The sequence below is a fragment of the Podarcis bocagei genome, assembly GCF_964188305.1.
Source record: "Podarcis bocagei genome assembly, chromosome: Z".
NCBI classification, from domain to species: domain Eukaryota; kingdom Metazoa; phylum Chordata; class Lepidosauria; order Squamata; family Lacertidae; genus Podarcis; species Podarcis bocagei.
This window is the reverse complement of record NC_138140.1, coordinates 30,521,153-30,546,662: the sequence shown is the minus strand read 5'-3', so window position 1 is coordinate 30,546,662 and position 25,510 is coordinate 30,521,153. Positions and strand designations below refer to the sequence as shown.

Genomic DNA, 25,510 nt, shown 5'->3' with positions numbered 1-25,510 from the left:
CTAATGAAATGAAAATCCAGGCAGATGTTTCACACTTCCCGGCTTCTTTGGTTTCTCGTTTCCTTCTTTTGCCCGAGGCTACTGGCCAGGGAGATGTAGGTGGCTGAAACTGTTTCATCAAGTGAAGTTAAACATACACCCAACTTCAGAGGAAAACTTCAGCCAAGACTGCAGGGTGTTCATAAAATGGCAGAAAATCAGCAGAATGTGAATTGTCAGCTTGGAGCAGGGAGAGGTTCAGTGATGGACATTAATGTAATATGCCTGCTTATCACTTCCTGTGGATTTTTATGGGGGGTGGGAGGGAATCGGATGAATACTAAACTTGCAATCCTACACTTAACAGGGGGCAAACTCTATTGAATTCAGTGGGATTTAATTTTTAGTAGACATGCATGTGTTAAGTCGTGGGTGAATATATCAGACGACACAGCGATTCTTCAGACAGCTCTTGTTTATTCACAGGCCAGAACAGAACTGGGCTGAAGGGTTCAGCCAACCTGATTATATAGAGCTCAACTACAAACAACAGTAACAGCTTTCTGTAACTATGCAATCATTGAATGTCACTTTCAATTCCTTATTTGCATAAGTGGACCTGAGTGAAAACTATCTAAAGTATCCCCTGCTGGCCCAGGGTGAGAACTTCAGTACATAACAGCATGATTATCCTTCTGCAGGCTGTTTGCATCACAGTCTCATAACAGATTCTAGCAAAGTTAACATTTGTGCCAACGAACTGGAGGGGAGTGGGAGGCAGTAAAGAGAACCAGTGTGGTTGAAACTAACCTGAACATAGGTGCCAACACCCTGATGCCCTGGGTGCCCAAGCACCCATGAAATTTCCCATGAAGGGGCCAGGCACCCACATATTTCAGTTCCAGGGCCATGCACGTTGCATGGCACCCACAGTCCCAGGACCCCATGGTTGTGGGGCCAAGCTAGCAGTCCTGAATCTGAAAGTTGTGAATGGTGGGTTTGTTGTTTTTAGTTCCTGTTTTAAATGTTTTTAAAGACAGAATCATAGAATAGTAGGATTGGAAGGGAAGAGGGATCATCTGCTCCAACTTCCTGCAATTTTTTTGCCCAATGTGAAGCTCGAACCTATGACCCTGAGATTAAGAGTCTCATGCTGTACCCAGTGCTTTTTTGGGGGGACACAGGGGTAAGCATACCCCTAAACGTTTTGTGAATCTTTGTACTTTTGTCCATTTACTGTATCCCCCCCCCCATTTGAACTATAAAATGGTGGTTTTCTTGAGTCAAAATGAGAGTACCCCTAAACTTTTTTTTTAAAGAAAAAAAGGACTGGATGTACCTACTGAGCTTTTTGTTTAATTTTTAATTGCATTGTTTTTCTTCTTTACTGCTTGATGCCTTGGGCTCATTCGGGAGAAAGGATGGAACAGTAACAAATCCTCAATGAAGATTTAGAAGCATGTTTGCTCTGTCGATTTCATCCTCAAATATCACTGCGCGTTCCAAAAAACTACACTACAATTTGGAACCAACACGTGAGCGAGCGATCAGCGCCAGTCAGTTGCCTCTGCTTCCCTGTAGGGGGCAGTGCTTCAAAATCCCAAAGCGAGCACTCACAGGCGCCCCCGCCTTACTTCAAGGGCCGTGACGTCACCACCCAGTACTAGCACCCCTTAGGCTGGAGGAAGAGCTCCTCCCGTCGCCCTCCTTTCTACTCCCCTCAGAGTGAAGGCTGCGCTCTCATTGGCCAGGGCTCTCTACACACGCGCAGTTTGTCCCCTCCCTTTTCCCCCCGTCTTCTCTGCAGCCCTGACACTGACCCGGACCACGTGACAGGATGCTGAGGGGAGGGGGAGGAGGAGTAGGCGGAAGTAGGAAGTGGATTCCCGAAAGGAGGAAGGAAAAAAAACAACACCCCACACGGAACACAAACAAGCCGGGATTTTAAAGAAGCAGCAGACGCCATCGAACCGGAGCTCACTTTCCTCCCACTTTTGCCGGCCCTGAAGCGCCGCCATGTCCAACATGGAGAGTATCCTTGGTAACGCCTGAGGGGGGGAGGCGGGGGTGGGGGGGATCTCCGGAATGGAGCCTGAGGGGGCAACGGGAGCCCCGCTCCTGCTGCGGTAGACAGGGGCGAAGGGCGTGGCTATTGGAACCATCCGGACGGCAGAGGGAGCTCTCGATTGGTGGGCTTCGGGTGTTCTATGGGTGGTGTTTCCCTCCGGGAGCGACAGCTGGGGGAGAGGGCTCTAACCCCCTCCCCAAAAACCCCTCCTAGGAGGTGTACTGCTCTGTTTACAATAATAGAGTGGGGGGTGTTATTGCACTTTTTGTATACTTGTTTTATTTAACAATAAATTTTTATTTATACCCCGCCCTCCCCAGCCAAGACCGGGCTCAGGGCAGCTAACAACCAATAATAAAAACAAGTTGATTAAAATACAATTTAAAAGATTAAGATACAACATTGAAACATTAGGATGCAACCACCTCACAGGAGGAGAAAGGAAAAAGAAAGAGGGGGAGGGAATCACACTGATTCTAAGCCAAAGGCCAGGTGGAACAACTCTGTCTTACTGGCCCTGTGGAAAGAAATTTATTTATTATATCATTTTTCGTCCAAGAAGCTTTTGGTTGTCCTCCCCATTTTTTTTTTAATCCTCACAACAAATCTGTGAGGTAGGTTAACCAGAGAGGCAGTGGTTGGCCCAAGACCACCTGGTGCGTTTCATGGCTGAGTAGGCATTTGATCCCTGGTCTCCCAGGTCCTAATCTGACAATTTTCTCCCCTTTTCCTTTAGATTATTTTATTAATCACTGCACCACACTGGCGCTCTTCCTCCCATACACCTTTGCCTGTGTGGTAAGATGCTTTGAGGGGGTGGGGGCTAAACTGGCCCTAAGCTACTCAGTGTGCTTTGTGGCTGAATTGTACTTTGAACCCAGCCCTGATCCAGTGCTTCAACCTGTACACCACTATGCTTTAATGGCACTACTTCCTAAGGCAAAAGAAAGTATCTGTGGTGGTACCATAAAAGCTGATTGCAGGTTTATTGCAACATTGGCTTTCATAGATGCACCACTTTGTGCATCTGTAGAAGCAGATCTGAAGGTATTCTTCAGATCTGTTGCTCTGCTTAGCCCAGGACTAGTAAGGCAACAAGTGGGAGACCATAGTGTTTTCTTTGTTATCTTTTAGCAGCAAATACAGTTTTCATCCATGTGTTTAAAAATCTTGTAGAGTCAAGTAAATGGACATAAATTTATCTCTTTTCCACACCCTCGTCTCCTTTCCTCCTCCTCCTCAAGGTTCCCATTTTTTTGCCCACCAGGTTGCCCATAATGGAATGTCTGTCACTATAGGGTGTTTCCTACCCTTTTTTGACTGTTTCTTAGGAGTCCAGACCAGTAGGCTCCACTCTATATGTGAGGAAAGAAGCACACCATTGATGTGTTTCTGTGAGTCCTTTTAAGCTGTAGGAAATGACACCAAAGGGGTAGTCACTTCGAGTTGGGGCAAGGGCAAGAGCACCAACAAGTCTGATTGGTTTTATGCTGGGGTAATGTGTAGTATGGCTCTATGAGGTGTGGCTGAAGTTTATGCCCATACTTGGTTGGTTAGTGGTCCCAGGATTGTTCAGATTGTGAGACTGATTCAGTCCTGTTGGGCTGGTACCCTGGGTGGGAGACTGGGTGGGGAGTTTGTTTCCCAAAAGAGATTTGGGTGAACAAATTATTTAACTAGTGTTGTTGGTAAGACTGTTTGCTTCCTGTTACTGCCTGTACTGTGAGTCTGGTTGGCTGGAGCAGTGTGCGCTTCTGGAGGGGAGGGTGCTTGACAAGTGTGTCTGGGAGGGACACAGATCTCAAGTATTCCTGTGGGTGCAGGGAGAGATAGACATAGCTGTATGCGGGTAGGTCTGCAAGACACTTGCAGATGCTTGCATTATGTTGCCTGCTTCCCATCTGTAGTATCACTTGAAGCTTGTCCAGTGTGCCTATTAGTCTGCTGTTGTTTCTGAATGCTGTTGATTGATAATAAGACCCTGGTTGTTGTTTTTTTCTTTTTAAAAATAATTTTTATTAATTTTCTTTTCTCAAAACAAGTATCCAATATCATTGCTAAACATACATTTTCCAATTTCCCCCCTCCCTGTTGACTTCCTTCAACTACCATTTCTGGTTTATTACGTCAGATGATACATTCTGCTGTTTATATACAATATTATGTTATCACATTGTTGTACTTCTTGTTCTCTGTAAATAAAATTGTAAATGTTTATTTAAATCCTGCCAGCGAGACCATTTCTTTCTGTTGTTTCTGCAGATATATTGTAAATGGTTCCCATTCTTTTTCAAAGTCACTATTGTCCCATAATAAGATCCTGTTGATCTTCTAGATGATCTGGATGTTGATCAATTCTGGATGAGAGACTGGGCAGGGGTAATCATGAATATCCTCGGAAGCTCATCCAGTGTGCTCAATGGTCTGGTGTTGTTGTTTCTCAATGCTACTCCAATTTATAAAAAGACCATGTTGAACATCCTAACATGAATGAATAGCTGATGTAGTCTGTATTGCAGGGCTAGGTCGGCCTGATCTGACACACCTTTGCCCAGCTGGATACCCTGTGGAACACTAGTTCAGACCAGAGCCTCTGAGAGGAGAAGATGTCATAGTTTATAGAAGTTCTCTTTCCTTTACTAGGAAACATCTCTGCTTAAGAGCTGGACTGGAGAGCCCTGCATATGGCATGGGGTCATGGAGACTGATTGATGTACTTTCCACTTTGCTGCCCAACAGCCTCCCTTACTGAGCTAGCTGAGGTGGTCTCTAGTGTGGGTTTGGATAGACGCAGGACTCTAGCCCTGGGTGACTTCACTACCCATTTCGATAATGCCTCGGAGCCAGCTCAGGATTTCATGGGACTGCCTCAGATGGTCTTTGGTCCCAACCCATAGAACAGGGCTTTGTAGAGAGAGAGGGCATCTGAATATGGAGGGAGGGCTTGTCTTAACCCTATTGTCACTGTCAGATTGCATCCTAGTGAAGTTTGGACTTTTGGCAGCAGTCCCACTCTGCAGGAGTGATAACTGATACAGATGGTCGAACCCAGAGGATAAATGAACCTGGTAGGTTTCTGACTGCTCTGGAGGATTTTCCAGAAGCCAGAGCTAGTGATACTGTCAAGTCCCTGCTGTCATTATGGGATAATGAGATGAGGAGGGTTATCAACACAAACACTCCCAAGGTTCGTCTCTGGTCCTGCAGAGTCTTCACTTCTTACCAAGGAGCTGCAGAGTTTACTGAAGAGTTTACTAAGGATCTGTAGTTAGTGAAGCAGACTTGGAGACAACTGGAGTGTTGGTGGCTGAAAACTCACTCCAAATCGGACACAACTGCATACCAAGCAGCAGTGAAGGAGAACTACTTTGCTACTTCCATTGCGTTCTCCAAGAGCCAGCCAGCCAAATCATTTTGGGTGGTCTGGAGACTAGTTGTACCAGGGATGATGGCTGGAATTCTGGAACACTTGGCAGAAAGTTGTGAGCACTTTGCATGGCACATTGAGGATAAAGTTGCTTGGCTCCATAGCGCCATAGATATCACTGTTGTTGCAACTCCAGCTTAAGTGTCCAGTACAATGTCTTCTCAGTGGGATCAGTCACAGTTTATGTGGCCAGTTGATACTGGCAGGATTCTGTATGATTCTGCAATGATTCAACCAACTTTTTGTTTTATTGACCCCTGCCCATCCAGTTGTTGGGTGCCTGTAGGTGGACCCTACGGAGATTTTAGAGAGTTATTGTTGCTCTTATTTTTTGTTGCCTGCCTCATTACTAGAAGAGCTGATATTTCTACTGTGTCCCTCCCCAAGACTATCAGAAGGCTAATAGTCGGGATATACTAAAGAACAGGCCCCCCTCCCTCTTGGAGAGATCCAGGAACTTTATATAATAAGGAGTTTTAGACTGTCCAAACAGCTGGGAAATGGCTGGAATTAAAATCACAAGATACTTGGGTTGGCTTTGTCTGTATCATGGTACCCGGTTGAAGGACCAATGAAATGGCAGTGGCAGAGCCGAACAGATCTTCTTCTCTGATGCCATTGCATCAACAAAGATACTCATAGTTGTGAGGAGACATTTTTTGTGCAGAAGAATGCAGATTTTTAAATCATTGCTGATTACAATCACTGGGATGTGGTTTGAATCTAATGCTGCTACAGCAGAGCCTGGGATGGAGATGTCACAAGCAGTTGCTTATCTCAGTTGCTTAATTGCTTCAGCTTGCCCACCCCTGAAGAAAGTAGACAAGGTGCATGGATTTTTGGAGAGCACTATGTGTACTCTATAGCTGACTGGTAAAGGGCATATGAATTTATTGGGAATTTATTGATCAAGGTTGTCAGTACTTCCCGTTAGGTGGGATTGGGGTGTTGGAGCCCATCTTTTTAATAATGGCCTTGTCTGCAGTGAACTATCAAATCCAGTACTGAATTTAGAGAATTTTGTGTACAATTCCATGGATATAGCTTTAAAACTTCAACGAGACCATCTTCATGCTGTCAGCATTTATATTACTTGTTAACTGAGAACATCATCCTTAACTTAAATTTAAGAGCATCTTTTTAACTTGAAGTTCGCTGCCAAAGAACTTAACAGAAATGCCAAAAAGTGTGATAAAGAAGAAAAGGTTGAAAAAGCCAAAATTAAGAAGGTGAGACATGAAATTATATTGGAAGTTCCCCATATATACTGTTTGATAGTGTGTGAGCAGGATCTTTCGCTGTGACATTAGGAAGTTATAAATAAAAGTTTGCACTGTTTATACACATCATTGGTGATGGCACTGTTGCTGACTGCAATATGTTTGCATTAGAAACTAAAAATAAAATAGTAATTAATTGCAAACTAATTAACAGAATATCTCCCCTCCATCCCCCAACACATGTAGATAATGGTTGAACATGAATCCTTGGATTCTAAAGCAGCCATTTTCAAAGTGGATTTTCTTCTCTTTTCTTTTTTCCCTTTCCCCATCCCCTTTCCCCTCCTTTTTCCCTTTTTCAAGTGAATTAATGAACCTTACCCAGCAGTAAATTTACTGGCCGAAAAGCCTTTAAATCTACAGTGTCAGTTTTCATACCCATCCATACAGTACCAGCTCCTGCTCATTCAGAATCCAGTGTGTGTGTCCAGGAGAGTGGATTTCTATATACTTGGGTAGTGATGTTATCCCATCTGTAGCAGATCATCTGACATGATCTTTAGTTGGACTATTGGTATGTGTCTGCCATCGTTTGCAAAGCTTCGATAAGCTCTCCTGAGGGACCTGCCAGTTTGGTGTTGTTAATGTAGAGTGCTGGTCTTCTTCCTGTATTTTTTTAGACAATGAGAGCACTGGAAATAAGTGTAATAGTAATCATATGCCATCATCCTTCTTATTGCCATGTGTGTACCGGAATCTGACGGTGACGGTCTTGGTCTGAAAGCTAAGATTTATTAGGGTGCATTTCTTAATTAGTTGAAAAGCTGTGTTCTGCTTCTCTTTGTTTAAATAAAAGGCAATTCAGAAAGGCAATACTGAAGTGGCAAGAATACATGCAGAAAATGCAATCCGGCAGAAGAATCAAGCCATCAACTTCTTGCGGATGAGTGCTCGGGTTGATGCTGTAGCGGCAAGAGTTCAAACAGCAGTAACAATGGGCAAGGTAATCAGCTTTATCATGTTTTAGCAAGAAACACAAGTTTCCAAAAAACTTGCACTATGAATGTTTTCGTAAGATGGTTTGTACAAGGCAAGTCCACAGACCTTTTGCTGCTAAGTAGGTAAAACCCTGTAGAATTTCAAATGCTGTGTTAAATAGAAATATGGTCTATTTGAATCTCCTGAAGAAGCAGCTATTGTAACAATGGCTAGTGTTGTGCAATTTCATGTCATGTTAGTTTATTTTGGGCTATAGTTGCCCAAAGTTTCAAATAAGAAATGTAAAAAATGTGGTTACTATATATGTTGTTCTCCTAGGTAACAAAGTCAATGGCTGGAGTAGTTAAATCGATGGATGCTACGTTGAAAAGTATGAACTTGGAAAAGGTAAACAAATAAATTCAGAAGTTGAGTTTTAAGATATTTCCTTTTGTTCCTGGCTTGACATCATTTGCTTATGTGCAGATATCTGCCTTGATGGACAAATTTGAGCAGCAGTTTGAAACCTTAGATGTTCAGACGGCACAGATGGAAGACACAATGAGTAATACCACTACACTAACAACACCACAAGTAAGTCATATTGAAGCAGATATAACTTGCCATTAGCAGTCCTATCCAGCTGCCCCTGGGTGCTTTCTTGACCAGTATGAGAGAGAGACTTTCAGAGAAAAATATGGCTGGGCTAAATAGACTCTGCCTTTAGAGCTGGACTTTCTCTGACTCAGCTAGAGAATGGAGTCAAGTTTACTCCATTTATTCTGCTGACAAAATAATATTTTTTTAAAAAAAATACAGTGGTTTTTCACTGGGCTTCAAGTGCTTCTCAACGATTATTTAATGAGGAAATCGGGAAGAGCTTGGAAACTCTCCTGAGCAGCAGCTTGTCCACCTCCTCTGATTTTTTGCAGTGGCCTGCTGCCAATATGTTTTGGATGATGGTAAGGCCCGGAAGATGTGCAGCCTAGAATATTTCTCTGATTCCTCTACAATAAGTAGGGTTCCTCTGCAGACGAATCAGTATGGAAGGTTCTCCTTGAAGACAGAAAGTTAGAAAACCATTAGTGCATCTACACTAGGAACTTTGTCAGTATTAATTATTGGGTGTGTGTTTTGTTTTTTTTAAAGTAGGAAAAATTAGTACCTCGAGTTGAATGTGTTTCAGGTTGAGTGCTTTCGGGTTGCACTCCACGGCAACCCGGAAGTAACGGAGCACGTTACTTCCGGGTTTCGCCGTTCGCACATACTCAGACGCTCAAAATGATGTCATGCGCGGAAGCGGCAAAACGCGACCCGCGCATGCGCAGACGCGCAGTCGCATCTTACGTTTCATTCAGGATGCAAACGGGGCTTCGGAACGGATCCCATTCACATCCCGAGGTACCACTAACTGTTTTAGTAGAATGCTGAAGGTCTTCTTGGTAGTGGCACCTTCCCTGTGGAATGCCCTCTCTTTAGATGTCAATGAGATAGAGAGCTACATAACTTTTAGAAGACATTTGAAGGCAGCCCCAGTATTGGGAAGTTTTTAATGTTTGATATTTTACTATGTTTTATATGTGCTGTAAGCCACCCAGAGTGGCTGGGGAAACCCAGGCAGATGGGCGGGGTATAAATAATAATAATATTAGTAGTAGTAGTGGTGGTAGTAGTAGTCTCAGCAGCAGCACCTTTAAACTACAAACTACATGCAAATGTAGTGATAGCATCACTAAATGATGAATAAAAACAAATAAAAAATAGGCTTGAGTGTAATGCAGCACAATCCTATGAATGGTTATTTGGAAGTAGAATTTGCTGAGTTCAGTAGGGCTTACCCCCCCAATAAATAGGCATAGGCTTGTGCAGATAACACTAGTTTTAATTGCTTTTTAAGAAGCTGCATTTTGAGAGGCCAGATTTGCTTTGTGAATGTGTTAGCTCCCTCTAGTGGTATTCACAGGTTCAAAAAACTGCACATGATCTTTTCTATTATGCTGGATTCCATGTCTGTTAAAATGGTAAAACTAATTTGGTCCTTCTTTTTTAGAACCAAGTGGACCTGCTTCTGCAGGAAATGGCAGATGAAGCTGGGTGAGTGTAAACATTTGAAGACTGAAACACCAAGTATTCTAATGGCAGTGCTTAATAAAGTTTTAATGCACTTGAGATAGCAATAAATGCTTCCTTTCCTCTGATCCAGGAAGCATAATGTTAACTGAATAGGTTGCAATGATAGTATAGTGCTATTCTCTCAGGAAAAAACATGGCTATTTCCACCTTTACCTGGAGGGAGATAGATAGATGATAGATATATAATGTCAAGTACAGTATCCTTACTTTGACTGAGAGATCACTATGAGACCAGTATGATAGAAAACTACATGTTGGACCTCTCTGAAATAACACGAATAAGGAAAAACTTGGAACTCTCTAATAATGCTATTTAGTAGCAACAGTGCTAAGCACTATTCATTCATTCATTTAATTATTTCTAGGATTCACTTTTAATTAAAAAAACAGCAAGGTGGTATACCACATACAAAATTACACAGAAGTGGCATAGTCTCCATCTCGAACACTGCAAAGATAGAAGAGGGCAGAAGTGAAGGGGCAGAAGAGTAACAAATATGAGGACAGCAGAGGATTAATGCACCCCTTCAGTGGTGCAGATATTTCATAAAGCTGATCTCTTCTACCTGCTACTCTGTTATTAATTGGCATATTACATGTTGAGGACTGGAGATAGAAGTGAGCACAACTGGGAAGCTTTCAGCAATAAGTGCACCTGAGGTGTGGGGGCTACTATCAGAATAACTTCTTGTATATTGGTTTCTCTTCTTCTGAACTCTAGCCTTGACCTGAATATGGAACTACCTCAGGGACAGACAGGCTCTGTTGGCACAAGTGTTGCTTCAGCGGAACAGGTAAACCCTCTTTTTGCTTGCTTGGTATTTCTTCCCTATCACAGGAGTGGGGAACTTAAGGCCCAAGGACCAAGCGCAGCCTTTTGGGGCTTCTCCATCTGGTCCTCAGCACACCCATTATCAGTCCTCCTCCACACCCTCCTTAAGTGTATTGGCTTGGCTGGAATGTATGCTTGAACTGTAGTGATGCTTCTTGCTTGCCTGGGTGGAGAGGGGTGTGTGTAAGTCTCTGCTCTTGTGGGCCCGGAATATAGCCTGGTTTGCAGAGGTAAGAGTCTCACCTGTTGCTCCATCAGGCCTCTGGCTCTGCCCACCACTGATGTGGCCTCCGGAGGGATGCCCATAAGGAAAAGTGCCCCACCCCTGCCTTAATAGCATGTAAGATTGTCTCTTCAGTTGGAGCATTTAGACCAACCTTCCATAAACTGGTGCCCTCCTAATGTTTTGAACTCTGAACTCCCATCAGCATATGTTAGTCCAGGTGTAATCCCAAAACATGTGGAGGTTGGAGAAAGCTATTTTAGATGTACATAACTATTGCCAGCTCATAGTTGGGCTAGATCTCATACCAGGACAAGCGAGCTAAGAAGAAGCAGCCTTACTGATTTTCATGCCCTCTCAGTTTCAGAGTTTGCTTGTTTTCCTGTTCCTTCCCATTCCTCTTGCACTGTGTTTATAAGCCTATACAGAGCTTAGAAGGAGTTAGTACAAGCAACTCCCTCACTTACGCGGGGGTTATGTTCTGGGGCCCCATGTGCATAAGTGAAATTGCATAAAATGGTGAGCACCTTCTCTGCCACTCTCGCTTCAGCCCACACCAAAAATACTGCATCCAAAAATATCCACAATTAGAATGGACGCTCTGGGGTCAGGAGGAGGCTGGAGGAGAAGTGTAAAAGCTGTTGCTGCGCTACCATGCACATTAGCTGTTAGGCAGGGAAGCGGAGCAGCATAAACAAAGCCCCACTGCACCTCCAGCCTTTTCAGGGCTTTCTCCACCCTCACTGATGTCCTTTTTGGGCTCCAGGGAAGGTCTCGCGAGCCATGAGGACACTCTAGCTCTCTCTTGCCATTTCCAGGTTTGAATTGAATTATGTAATTATTTCCCAGCGCTTCCCTTGAGTCGATCGGGCATAAGAGGGTAGTCACCCGTAGTCTTATAATTTAGATGTAGATCTTCAAGCCTAGCAGAGCCCAGTCTCTCTTTGGTTGGGCTGCTGTTCTTCTAGAATGTTAAGTCTTTGTCCCTTAAGTAGTGCATTAATGAATGCCTCTTGTTGGTTGGTCTGAATTCTGCAGGATGAGCTCTCACAGAGACTGGCGCGCCTTCGTGATCAAGTGTAACGGGAAGAGTTGGATCTGCTATCTTCTGCATTTGCTTCCAAAGCATTCTGTGTGCATAAATCACAGCCTGACATAAGGTCTCCATCTCTAATATTTCCAGTTAGATATACTTAATGGGCGCTTCTCTTTTTGTCCTACTGTGCTTTTAAAAACGTGTTAACCCAATGGTGATATGAACATCAGTGTATTTTCTAGTTTTAAGCATTTTTTTAAGTCAAGGGTTATATTTTTGCAGATACTTTTTCCAAGACACTGATTGAATTTTGCCACGTGTCACATTGGATTATCAATCCGGAAATAGAGTAGCACCTTTTAACATATATGATTTTAAGTTATGTAGCAGGGTTTTAAATTATAAATAATGTCTCTCCCCCCCAAAAAAAGTGGGGAGTCCCTCAATATCTGCGGGGAAAGACCAGTTTGACAGAATGGTATATTTGTTTGTGTGTTTGTGTACTGTTTAAACATCCCTGGATAATCTTTCCATGGTGTTGCAGAACAAGCTTACTTACGGAACAAGCTTAACTGTAGTAACACAACAAAATGATAGTTGTTATGCTGTCCTTGTAGCTGGAATCATTAGCATCATCACTTGAGAACCGAAGGAATAAACTATATTTTTAAACACTCCTGCCTAGATTATATACTGTATATATTACACTCTCCCAGAAATTTCAGGAATGCTTCTTAAATAACTAATTAAAATGCTAGCTTTGAAATGTCATCTTACATTGTGGCAAAATTGTATTTTATATTCTTCTGTTGGTGGGGCGGGACATCGGATATCTCAAAAGTGGAAATGAACTTACATAGATAAAAGTACATACTCAAAATTCTTGCTCAATCTTGTTTCACAGCTGAGCTTAAAACTAATGGCAGCTTCTTAAAAAGGCAGTTAAAAAGCCTGCATTTAAAATGCAAATATCCTGGATGCTTCAGTTTTGCTAGGATTTACAAGCCTTGGGTGTCATCTTCTGTTCAAATCATAGATGTCCACAGTGCCCACCATTTTGATGTATCTTCCTTCTATCATAATTAACTAAAAAGTTCCTGGGTTGGCTGAAAACAACTACTAAAAATTGGGCTCGTATAATAACTTGCACGTGCCTATTGGTGCAAATCTCAAGACAGTTTTTGTGCAACTTAAGAGTACAGTGTTTAATGAGGCCATCAGGTAGGGCGGAGGGCAGTGTGATGTGGTACAAAAGAGGACAAGGAGAAAGAATGCTATTTGGGCATGTTAAAAATTCCTACACTTGATTTCTGACTTGTAGACATTTTCTTTGTATACAGCCAGAAATGTGAAAGTCCAAACAGTGTGCAAAAACAAAAATTATAAAGCTGTCTTCCTGGTGAAACAAAGGTAAAATGCATCTGAAGGAAAACCTCCTATCTTTAATTCTGTTCATTGGCATCCTTCCCCATTGTTTTCTTTCCCCCCTATGAAGCCTGCAGTCTTGTCGGCTGAGGGGCTGGGGTATAACTGGAGAGATCAACTTTCTGCTACTACACGGCAGCAGCTGCTTCTATACAAGGGCCAGGATGTGTAAAAGGGTTGAGAAGACTAGAAGTTCCTCCTGTTCAGACAACCTTTACAGTGACGTTTATTGATTGCACTTTGTGTGTTTCAGGATGGAATTAAAAATATAGTTTATATCCCTTAAACTCAGGCCTATTTTTAAAGCAACGTTCTGTTGCTTTTGTTGAGACATTGGAGCGGGATTAGGTACAAATCCAGATTTATTCCCTCTGACCCCTCCCTAAAAAAATGTGTAAATTTTTTCAAACACCTCGTTGGAAAATACTTTACAGTGGTACCTTGGGTTACAAACACCTTGGGTTACAAACACTTCAGGTTACAGACTCCGCTAACCTGGAAGTAGTACCTCGGATTAAGAACTTTGCTTCAGGATGAGAACAGAAATCGCGTGGTGATGGTGCGGCGGCAGCCGGAGGCCCCATTAGCAAAGTGGTGCTTCAGGTTAAGAACAGTTTCAAGTTAAGAACAGAGCTCCGGAACGAATTAAGTTCTTAACCAGAGGTACCACTGTATTATACTACATTTTTCTCCTCCTGGGTTGCTCAGAGTGGTATACATTGTTCTCTGTCTTCTTCCTTTATTCTCACACTAATCCTCTAAGGTGGAATAGACAGATGGTGACTGACCTAGATTCAGCCAGAGAGCTGCTTTGTGGTTGAATGAGGATTTAAACCTGGGTCTGCCTGATCCTAGTCGGACACACTAGAAACTGGACCACAGTGCCTCTTTGTCTTGGTATTGCTCACTGCTTAATATTTTCTGTAGTAGCTTGCTTTTGGATTTCTGTGTAATCATGAGAACAAGCAGCCAGTGTATTTTTAAAACGCTCCTTTTTCCTGCCTGCCTTTTTTCAATGGAACCAGCAGAGGGAAGTAGAAGACCTATCTTTTGATGGGAAAGGTTTGTTTAAACAGCAAAGGCTGGGTACTGCAAATATATATTCCCCCTTCTGTCTGACTTAGAGGGTCTGTTTAAGAGGCTGGATCTGCTTGCTTGTTCTAAATTTTAGGTTAGATGCCATCACTCCTTTTGTCATTTTTTAAAAACCAAGCTTTTGATAATTCATGAAAATAAGATAATGTATATTGATGATTGATTGGTTAATTTCTATATCACTTAATATATTAAAAAAATCTCTATGTCACTTAATAAGTTTTTTTAAATCTCTCAAGTGGTGTACAAAAAACTGAAGCAACAACAGACAACTTAAAATATTACAAAAATACACAGTTACATATGAAAATGTTACATTAATTCAAAGTTTGTTGTTGTTGTTTAGTCGTTTAGTCGTGTCCAACTCTTCGTGATCCCCTGGACCAGAGCACACCAGGCACTTCTGTCCTTCACTGCCTCCCGCAGTTTGGTCAAACTCATGCTGGTAGCTTCGAGAACACTGTCCAACCATCTCATCCTCTGTCGTCCCCTTCTCCTTGTGCCCTCAATCTTTCCCAACATCAGGGTCTTTTCCAGGGAGTCTTATAAAAATCAATATTAATTCATTTTCCTTCTGACACACCCTCTCTCTCAGCCTCTGGGTTCTCACCCAGAGTTCAAACAAACTCTCAGCTCACCCACAAAAAGTATCATAACAAGAATGCCTGGAAACAGCGGACATCACCCTAGTCTGCCACTCTAGACTTGCTTTTTATGAGCAGGCCCAAGGTGGATGGTACTTCCTTAGGCCGCCCACGGCTGTGTTCTCCTCAGCTGCACTCTCCATACCCAGCTCCAGGTACTGCAGGTTTGATGAGTTTTCTAGGGGGTCCAGAGGAGAGGGAAAGGGCCCCCCCTCCACTCACAGCTCTTTTTTTACTCTGCAGTTCTCTCCTTCTCCAAACAAACCTTAGAAATGTCTTGCTTGCTCAGTTCAATTTCCATCTATTGCAGAGTTGGGGGATCTGTGACCCTTCAGAAGACCTGTGACAACTTCCATCAGCCCCAGCCAGCAGAGCCACTAATCAGGGGTAGTAGGCATGGTAGTTCAGCATCTGGAGGGCCGTGGATTCCCCTCCTAAATCTAGACTTGCCATCCGTGCATCCTAGAAAGATCAGGGTAGTGCCTCCAAGAAGGTTTACAAAGGCAAAAGAGTGATTGTCTTGTTTAACCACCCAAATGATCAGATATTTAAAGAGTGGCTGCCTTTAAAAAGTGAATGGAGGTTGCATTTGGCTACCGTGGCTAGTAGCCATTTCTTAATTTGCCCAATCCTTTAAAAAATCAAATTCTTATCAATCAAATTCCCCCACAAAACAAACAGACAACACAAGCCCACATGCAACAATATCACAGTCCTAAAGAATGTTTGCATGTTGATTATTTTGCAGGCAGGGGGGAAATAACCCAAGAACAGCCGTGCTGGATCAGTCCACTGGTCCATCTAGTGCAGCCTCCTGTTCTCACAGTGCCCAACCAGCTGCCTGTGAAGTCCACAAGCAAGACTTGACTGCATTGCCACTCTCCCCAGCAGGTGGTGTGCAGAAACATAATGCCTCCAACAACTTTTTGTCAGTCCTGAATCTTCCAACATTCAGCTTCATTAGACGGACCCAAGTTCAAGTAGCAGAGGGAGAAAAGCTTTTCTCTACCCATTTTCTCCATGCATATTTTGGGCAACTCTTATTATGCCTACTCTAATATGCCTTTTCTCTAAACTTTAGAAGCCCCAAAATGTTGTAGCTTTTCCTTCCTATCTAAGTTTCTCCACGCCCTTGGTTGCCTTTTTCTTGCTCTACAATGTCTTTTTGGGGGTGAGGCAAGCAAAGCTCTGCATGGTATTCCAAGTGTGACCACATAATAGTTTTGTATAATGGCAGTTTTATTTTGGCAGGTTTATCTTCCATTCCTTTCCTAATGATCCCTAGCATGGAATTTGCCTTCTTCAGACCCATTGCACGCTATTCATTCAGCTATCCACTCAAACCCCAAGGTCTTGTTCCTGGTCACTCACGGCTAGTTCAATCCCTTAACCAGATATGTGAAATCAATATTTTTTTTTAATGGTAATAATTTATTACTTGTTCTTTGCCATCCTGTACTCTAGGCAGCTTCCAACAGAATATATATATATATATATATATAAACAATGAAACATCAGACATTAAAAACTTCCCAATGCAGGGCTGCCTTCAGATGTCTACAGAAAGATGCATAATTGCTTCTCTCTTTCTCATCTGATGAGAGGGTATAGTGGGGGAGTCCACTATACCAAACCTTGGAGAGCTGCTGCTAGTCAATGTAAGCAATACTATGAACCAATGGTCTGACTTGGTGTAAGGCAGCTCCCTGTGTTCCTCTGGAGCAGGTTTCACCCTATGAAGTCCAGCTCTCCTCATCGCCTCCTTGATTTGTAAATTTCTCAGTAACTTCTCTTTGGCTTTCACGAAGACTACAATAAGAACTAGCAGTGATGCATTTTCAGAGTTGTGAACAGCATGTTGCGTGTCTTTGGGGAACTCCTCTATACCTGCACATCTATGCTGATTTAGTATGACTCTTCTAATAAAGAGGAGCAGAAGGTTACGCTGGAGCCTGTTGGGCCGCTAACATACCCTCCAGGGAGTTAAAAGGGTTCAGCTGACGCTTGAAATTGGTTACAGATTGTCCCAATAGGCCTTTTCCTTTATTTGAATGGTAATGACAGGATAGCATGCTTTGAAAAGAGACTTGCTTCCGATACATGGAAAACCACTGACCTCCCTTGTCATTTTTTTTTTTTTTTACCAAACACACAAGTACTTGGCCGACATGAAGACATCAGGCAGCACTTTCTGCGGGCTCCAATTGAAATATTGGAAACACCACATTTTAGAAGCAATTTTAGCTACATTGCAAATACATCACGAAACAGATTTCTATCAGATGCCTTCCAGATCCGCAACTGAGGCTGACCCTCAGTTTCCTCCAGGGGACTGTAAAATTCTGCATGTGCATGGTAGCCAAAAGCATTGCAAGAGGTTCTTATTTGGGCTGACTTAATAGTCTGAAGGTTCTTCCAGGCCATTGCAATTTCCGGGTGGAACTCAATCACACATTGGCAAATTCAGGTTGCGCAGTTATAGTTGGTCGGAAGCTCTTGCTCAGCAAGCCCACTTTCCCCAAAGATCTGACTTTTTGTGATGAGGAAAGTGATGGAAAAAATGTATTGGGAAGTGTGGGATAACACTCGCTTTGGTGCAACAGCATCCGTCCTCCCTGCTAACAAATCAGAATGAATGCTAAGTATGTCATCTGATCTCCCTGCAAACAAATCAAGGTGGATGCTCAGTAAACAAATAGGATGGTATATATCTAGCACAATTGGCAAATGAACTTCCCTCCATCTCCACATGTCCCACTAAATCTACTCTGGGTTGTACCCCCAAATTTGGAGGTACAGATTTGGAGAGGGCATGGGGGTGGGGAGAGGGAAGGAAACTCCATTCCATAAGCAGAAATCTTTGAGCTAGCAGATCTCTTTAATTGGATGCTGCCCAGTGTCTGGAAACATTCTGAGCTACAGATCAGGTCCCTCCCCAGTAGCCTTTCCTGTGAACTTGGATAGGCCATTGTCTGTCAGGGCTCATCTACAGTCACCTTTGGCCCCATGCTTTCTAAGGCACAGGTCCACTTCAGTTAAGAGGTAAAGAGCAGGTATTTTTCAGGGAAAGCACCAGGCCAAAGGAAAAAGAGAGAATAAGTGCTTGGGTATGGCACGGACCTGTGACTAGAAACGCAACACAAAAGGAAGTCTGGATGAGCCTTCAGCTTCACTCCTGCCTCCTCAGCATTATTTATTTGGAATATTTATAAATGGCTAAATTTTTACAAAAGGCCATAACGGTACACAACATGGCCTCATTCTTAGTGAAGCTATGCAGGATATATGACAAAAGGTGATTACAGACCGATAGCTAGAAATGTGATAAGGGGGCTTAACAGGCTGGGGAATAATTGCCCTACTACTACAGACAACAAACTAAACAACTCTCTATGTGATTTGCAAAAATTCATTAACCCACAACATTTCAATACCTTCTAATACATGGGATCCTAAATCCTATATGATGCCAAAACAATAATGACATATGCAACTCAAAATCTCAAAGCCAAACAGTCCAAATATTCCTGAAATATGTCCATGAGAACAACTCTCTATGTATATACTTGTGCTGATGCAATCCCAAAAGAACTCTGACTATGCTAGTTTGTGATCGTGTTTATTTTCCAAAAGATCCTCAAGGAAATTTATCGTTTTAGTGCAAGTGGTTCCTAATATGCTTCTGATTTGATCCCAGAATGTCCCTATTTTCCCCATTATTACCGCCACTGAGCTTGAGGAGGAGGAGGTGCCAGAGCCTCTCTTGAGCGGTGGCCGCAGCAGCCGCAAGGAAACGCCCCCTTGCCTCCTTCCTTGGGCAGCTTGTAGCAGCTGCTGGAGAGCAGGCAAAGAGGGGGAGAGGCCGTGGCTGTCAAGGTGTGTCAGCTCTGAAGGGCAGGCAGAGAGCAGGGCCACCCTGTGCGGGAAGAAAGGGAGAGCCAAGCAGAGAGTAAGGAGCCTTGATTTTTATTTTTATTTTACCAAAAATAAAATAAAATTAATGTGTTGCTCTTCCACGTCTAATCTTGCTTGCCCCTTTCTGAAATTTATTTATTGGTGTGTGTTTTTCTTTTTGTAAATCTACTAAAGAATAAAATAAAATCAGGATTAAGGGGTTTTCTCAGGACAGTGGAGGGTGTGTGTGCTGTGTCGCATTGGTGAAGCTGTGGTGGCACTCGCCCTTCTTCCGATAGGAAATGCTCTGAGGGGGGAGGGACCCCAAAAATGGGGGGAGGGTTTGAGGAGGGTCAGGGGAGGGGAGTGAGAAATATCCCTATTTTCATCAGAGGAATGTTGGAGGATATGGTTAAGTTAGGTCAACAGACTGAGCACGTGCACAGAACGCCAGTTCTGTCTTCCCCAATATGTCAAGACAAATTGTTTTTTTTTTTTCTACAGTTGAATCTACATACCTAAAGCTCCACCTTGGCTCAGTCAGTAGAGCATGAGACTCTTAATCTCAAGGTCATGGGTTTGAGCCCCACATTGGGCAAATGATTCCTGCATTGCAGGGGGTTGGACTAGATGACCCTTGGGGTCCCTTCCAACTCTACAATTGTTGGATTCTATGATACACAAATTTTGTACAAAACTCTGTCCTCTTATTTTTGTGATGTGCATCCTCCTTTGAGGTGGGATGTCTGCTTGAGAACTGTCACAGTCATGGAGAGAGACTGCCGCTTTCCTTCCCAGGCCAGACTACTGGTCGCCACCAGTGCTGTAAGTCTCCTGAGCTAGAGAACCCATTCCCAAGAATTTAATTAGTTTTCGTTTATTTTATTTAAACCATATCTTGGCTTTTGGAGTAAAAGTTCCAGGGCAGCTGACGACAAAAAATGGAAATCATCCAATCAAAACATGACACCAGTGCTACCATAAAACAGCAATAAAAGCAGAGACAGCAAAGATAAGCATCAAAGCAGAAAGATCCCAAAAGTAATAAAAGCAGGGGAAAGGGGAAGAGAGAAAAGCATCATTAAGAATAGAGAAGTTGTAGCATCACATCAGGTCTCTGATTCAAAGTTTGGCATGCTGCTGTTGCTGCTCATCGTCACCATAAGAAATGTGGCCTACCCACTTTATCCTCACAACAACCTTGTGAGGTAGGTTAGACTGAGTGAAAGCGATTAGCCCCGATACAGAGTATTATGGGTTTTGAAGTTGGATCTCCTGGCTCCCAGCCTGACACTTGAACCCAGGACAGGGAACCCTTTTCAACCCAAGGACTGCATTCCATTTGGGGCAACCCTCTGAGGGCACCATGCCAGAGGTTGGGTGGATCCTGAGACAAAAAGTGGGTGGAGCAACAAACATGAATTTTTACTTTCGTGAAAATTCTGCACACCCCTCTCTAGTCTCCATTTGGGCAAGAAAGAAGCATGGTCAAAGTTCAACAGTTCATTCCAGCCAGCCAGAAACACCCAAGCAGGATTGGTGCAGAAAACCTTGGGACTTTGTGAGAGAAAGTGTGGGCTGGGAGAATCCAAAGGGCCAGAAAGACAGGCAGGCTGCATGTCGCCCCCTGCCTGACGTCCTCCACCCCAGTTTTAACTCTCTTGCCCCTCTTCGCCAAACTTGATGTGACAATGTCTGTCATTGTGGGAAGGCAGGCTACACAACTAGTCTTCATTTTCCTTTAGGGGAAGACACGTTTTGTTGTTGCCGCTGTTGTTTAATTCCCCTTCCCATCAGGTTCAGGTGCCTAACTGCGAATTTAGATTTTGTCCAGTGTACAAACTTGGTTTCCATCAAGATGGTCATGGTAGCATTTGACTCATGGCATGTGCATATTATTCTCTCGCCAGCCCCTTGTGTTTCAGTCTTTGCAACTATAATAAAGTGCCCGCCGTGTGGTTTGAAGCTCACGGCAAGCACAGACCTTTCCATCAGGAGTGCTGTAAATTAGTTCCAGTCTGCAGGAGAACACTGGAACTAATCGATGTGACCTGGAAGTTGGCAAAAAAAGAAAGAAACGAAGAAGAATAAAGAAGTCCATAGCAGTGAAATCAACCTTTCCCTTCAATAACTTGATGCATATATAATCTTTTCAGGTTGTAAATAGATGAGGCCTCCTGCTCTGTCCCAAGATTAAGGACCTGGCTTCCCTTGTCGAAGTGATAATGGCTTTCAGTTTTTCAGTTGATTTGTACAGCAGGTGCCTTTAAAATAAAAATAAAAAACACCAGGAGGTGGGGTGGGTGCAGGGAAGGTGGGGTGGGGAGGGCAGGGAAAGGAGGAGATGCTAAAGAAAGCAAAGGCAAATATCAGGCACACATACCCGCTTCCTATATCAGTCTCTGATTATCCAGTTACATTTTCCTCTGGATCTTTTTACTTATCAGATGTAAGTCCCATCAGTTAAAAGAAGGCTGAGGAATGTGCAAAGGTGAACACATAACCATAAATCTAAACTGGAGAGCGGGAGTTTAAAAACACACACTAGCCTGTTGTTCAGAATCACAGAATTGTAGAGTTGGGTCTGCGTGGGTTGTCTAGTCCAGAGGTTTTCTACCTTTTTGAGTCCATGGCTCCCTTGAGCAATGACATTCTTTCTGCGGCACTCCTGTGGGGCTCAGGAGCCCAGTTATGTCACCCCTTGCCTGCACAGCTGGCAGCCTCTCACCCTCTTTAAAACACACTCCCTTGTGGAGTCTCCCCTCGGCCTCCTCTCTTTCCCCCTCTCCTTGGGAGTCCTCTGAGCAGCCGCAGCTGCTACCCCTAGTCTCTGAGCTGCCCCCCTTCCCCAAAGAGAAGTGCCTCCCCATACTGCCCCACGGGACCTGGGAAGCACTCCCTGGCCAGCCCCACAGCCAAGCTTTTGGGAGGCAGACACAAGAGGGCATCAGAGGATAGAGGGAAGGAAAGAGGGACAGAGGCCAGTGTTGCCTGCGGCACCCCGACCATCATTCAAGGCACCCCAGGGATGAACAAGGCACCCCAGGGAAGCACACTGGTTGAGAACCACTGGTCTGGTCCCAACCCCCTGCAATACAGGATCATTTTGCCTAAGGTTGAACTCTGACTCCTGACACTGAGATTAAGACTCTCATGCTCTATCACGAGGGGTAGAATCTTAGGGCTCGTCCACACTTCCACCTGCCCCCACTGCTTCCCCCCAGGAAAACCCGCTGTTTGGGAACCCATGGAAGTGTTGGAAGTGTTGCATTTGGCATGGGGGGGGCCTTTCTTATTTTATTTTGCAAACAACTTTGCAAAAAAAAGCTCAGCAGCTTTTGTGTCCAGATTTTCACTTTTTGAAATATAAGGGTAAAGGTAAAGGGACCCCTGACCATCAGGTCCAGTCGTGGCTGACTCTGGGGTTGCGGCGCTCATCTCACTTTACTGGCTGAGGGAGGTAGCGTACAGCTTCCGGGTCATGTGGCCAGCATGACTAAGCTGCTTCTGGTGAACCAGAGCAGTGCATGGAAACAGCGTTTACCTTCCCGCCAGAGTGGTACCTATTTATCTACTTGCACTTTGACATGCTTTCAAACTGCTAGGTTGGCAGGAGCAGGGACTGAGCAACGGGAGCTCACCCCGCCGTGGGGATTTGAACCGCCAACCTTCTGATCGGCAAGTCCTAGGCTCTGTGGTTTAAACCACAGCGCCACCCGCGTATCCCCCAAACTTACATATAGTTACCCAGTTAAATGACCTGGTTGAAAAATAAAACCATCATGGGCACCACCATTCCACGTTATTTTGAAGCTTGGATAGCCTTCCAGTTGCTGCTGGACCACAGCTCCCATCATCCCTGATCAGTGTACATGTTGCCTGGGGCTGATGGGAAGTGAAGCCTTACAGCATTTGAAATAACTTAGCTTGGGGTATGGGCTATGCCCCCAATGACTTGCTATTCTTCAAAGAATGAATGGGTGTGTCTACTTCAGGGGACCATGGTGAAGCAAGTAATATTTCACTAAAAATGTTATAGAAACACTGGCTCCACTTTTGCTCCAGAGATATTTGACACCAGCATATAATTATAGGTATAGCAACCATTTCAAGTTAGTTTCCCCAAAAGATGTAGGGTCTTGGAATCTTGGCTCTTCCTTCCTTCGTTTCTTCCTGCTAAAATTGGTGCCTCTTCATCCTAAATTGCCCTTTATAGTTCTCTTTCCTAGTTATAAAACCATTGAAAGCACCTCCCATGTTTAAACAGATGTTTAATATCAAGGTCCATCATCGACTTGAGTGTGGTTTCCAGTCACTAGCGTGCTTCATAGAAAAATGTAGTAGGTACTGGCTGTGTACCCTTGGCAGAAAATAAGACAAAGTAAAAGACGCAAATCCTGAACCAAGAAGGTAAGCCAAATGCCCCTGTGAGAAAAACTGAATTGTATGCAGAGATGGAATAAGGGGACGTGATCTTTGAGGCTGAATTATGGCTATGAATTTGGTTTTGCATTGTAAAGATGTACAACAAGATCTGCCTGAAAACCTTGACAGCCATTGCCAGTCAGTGTAGGCCACTGTTTGGGTACCTCCAATCTATTTGCCAAATTTGGTCCACCAAGGGTTCAAATGCGGCCAAGACCATTTTCCTCAAACTGCACACACGTGCCTCATTCCTGACATCATATACGATGTCAGGTCTCTATCTATGGAGACAGAGGGTGGATCTAAACACAGGTTTAAAATGCTATACAGTATATAAGTCAAAAATTAAATCTTTACAATGAAAGAAAAGGGGGGGGGGAGCCTATATAAAAATCCATATAAACTCCTTTTTGCTCTCTGGCACCATCTGATGTTGGATGTTTATATCGTATTCAAAATGTATTATTGTGACTCATGTAGTTGAGTCAAGAGGTGCATCCACCAATGAGAAACTTGGAGCCTTAATGTGTACTCCTTATTGTAAATTGGTATGAGAAAGTAATCTTCAGCTTGTGGGCAGTATAGCCAAAGTCTTCTGGGTTGGCTGTGCAGACGATGCCTGCAGAAAGGTGTGTAGCTGCTTCTTGTTGTTTAGTCGTTTAGTCATGTCTGACTCTTCGTGACCCCATGGACCAGAGCACGCCAGGCACTCCTGTCTTCCACTGCCTCCCACAGTTTGGTCAAACTCATGCTGGTAGCTTCGAGAACACTGTCCAACCATCTCGTCCTCTGTCGTCCCCTTCTCCTTGTGCCCTCAATCTTTCCCAACATCAGGGTCTTTTCCAGGGAGTCTTCTCTTCTCATGAGGTGGCCAAAGTATTGGAGCCTCAGCTTCACCATCTGTCCTTCCAGTGAGCACTCAGGGCTGATTTCCTTAAGAATGGATAGGTTTGATCTTCTTGCAGTCCATGGGACTCTCAAGAGTCTCCTCCAGCACCATAATTCAAAAGCATCAATTCTTCGGCGATCAGCCTTCTTTATGGTCCAGCTCTCTCTTCCATACATCACTACTGGGAAAACCATGGCTTTAACTATATGGTCCTTTGTTGGCAAGGTGATGTCTCTGCTTTTTAAGATGCTGTCTAGGTTTGCCATCGCCTTTCTCCCAAGGAGCAGGCGTCTTTTAATTTCGTGACTGCTGTCACCATCTGCAGTGATCAGATATAGCTGCTTACAGTATAGCTGAAGTCTCAGGTGCTTTAAAGTGCCATGCAAATCCTCTGACTACCTTGCAGTGCCTCTGAGACTTCATATTTACCATAACTGCATTGTTTCTGAGGCTTTCAGGCAAATTGCTTATAGCACTACTTCTTTATTTTAGAAAGGTACATCAGAGACTACCATGTTTCCTAAAGATTTTTAAACATATACCTTTGGATTGTTTAATTTGGGAGAGCCATAATTCGCAGTCAATTCAATGGCTATATGATCCCAAATTCAAAAAAATGCTGAAACCTGCTGACGTTTAACATCGTCAAAGCTTTAATTGATTCATTTCATGGTATAGATATTTGTATGTCATTACATGCTGCAGAAAGCCTTTGAACTGATTCTATATCCTTGTTGCAGAAGCTGTTGTATATATCAGTCAAGTATGTTACGTGACAGTATATTATGGTAAGACTGCCTGACAGACACACTAGGGGTGGAGAGATCCTAGGAGGCAGCTGGTAAACATATTTAACCGGTGGGGTAGTTAGTCACACTTCTGGAGTTTTAATTGAATTACCTTTGACAGTGAACAGCAAACCTAGTGGGCGATCTCCTAAATTAAACTGACGAATGGGTTCCCCCAAAATCAATTAGCATAGAAAGCTGGGGGCATGAACACATCCTGTTGCTTAGCGGGGACTCGAAGCAGACTTAGAATGACAGCAGCAAATGTGAGACCAAGTGAAAACAAGCATCTCCTAGCGCTGCTGACCTCTGCTCCCAAACATGAAAGAAAAACAGGAGCTCAACAGGAGCTGAAAAACTAGAACGGAAAGTCATACGAGATCCGTTCTGGCTGAGATAATACAGGATGCTTCGAAGGAGCTTGATTAATGCCAAGCAGTATATTAAAGAAAAG

General features: G+C 43.6%; 1 protein-coding gene across 1 annotated transcript; it reads left to right on the top strand.

Moving 5' to 3' along the window:
- The first annotated feature begins 1,841 nt into the window (after positions 1-1,841).
- On the top strand, positions 1,842-12,667 carry CHMP1B (charged multivesicular body protein 1B). The gene is made up of 8 exons (XM_081179994.1): positions 1,842-2,011; positions 6,606-6,703; positions 7,551-7,697; positions 8,012-8,080; positions 8,159-8,266; positions 9,723-9,766; positions 10,527-10,599; positions 11,899-12,667. The coding sequence occupies exons 1-8, from the start codon at positions 1,996-1,998 to the stop codon at positions 11,941-11,943; spliced, it is 600 nt and encodes a 199-aa protein (XP_081036120.1). The 5' UTR covers positions 1,842-1,995; the 3' UTR covers positions 11,944-12,667.
- The last annotated feature ends 12,843 nt before the right edge of the window (positions 12,668-25,510 follow it).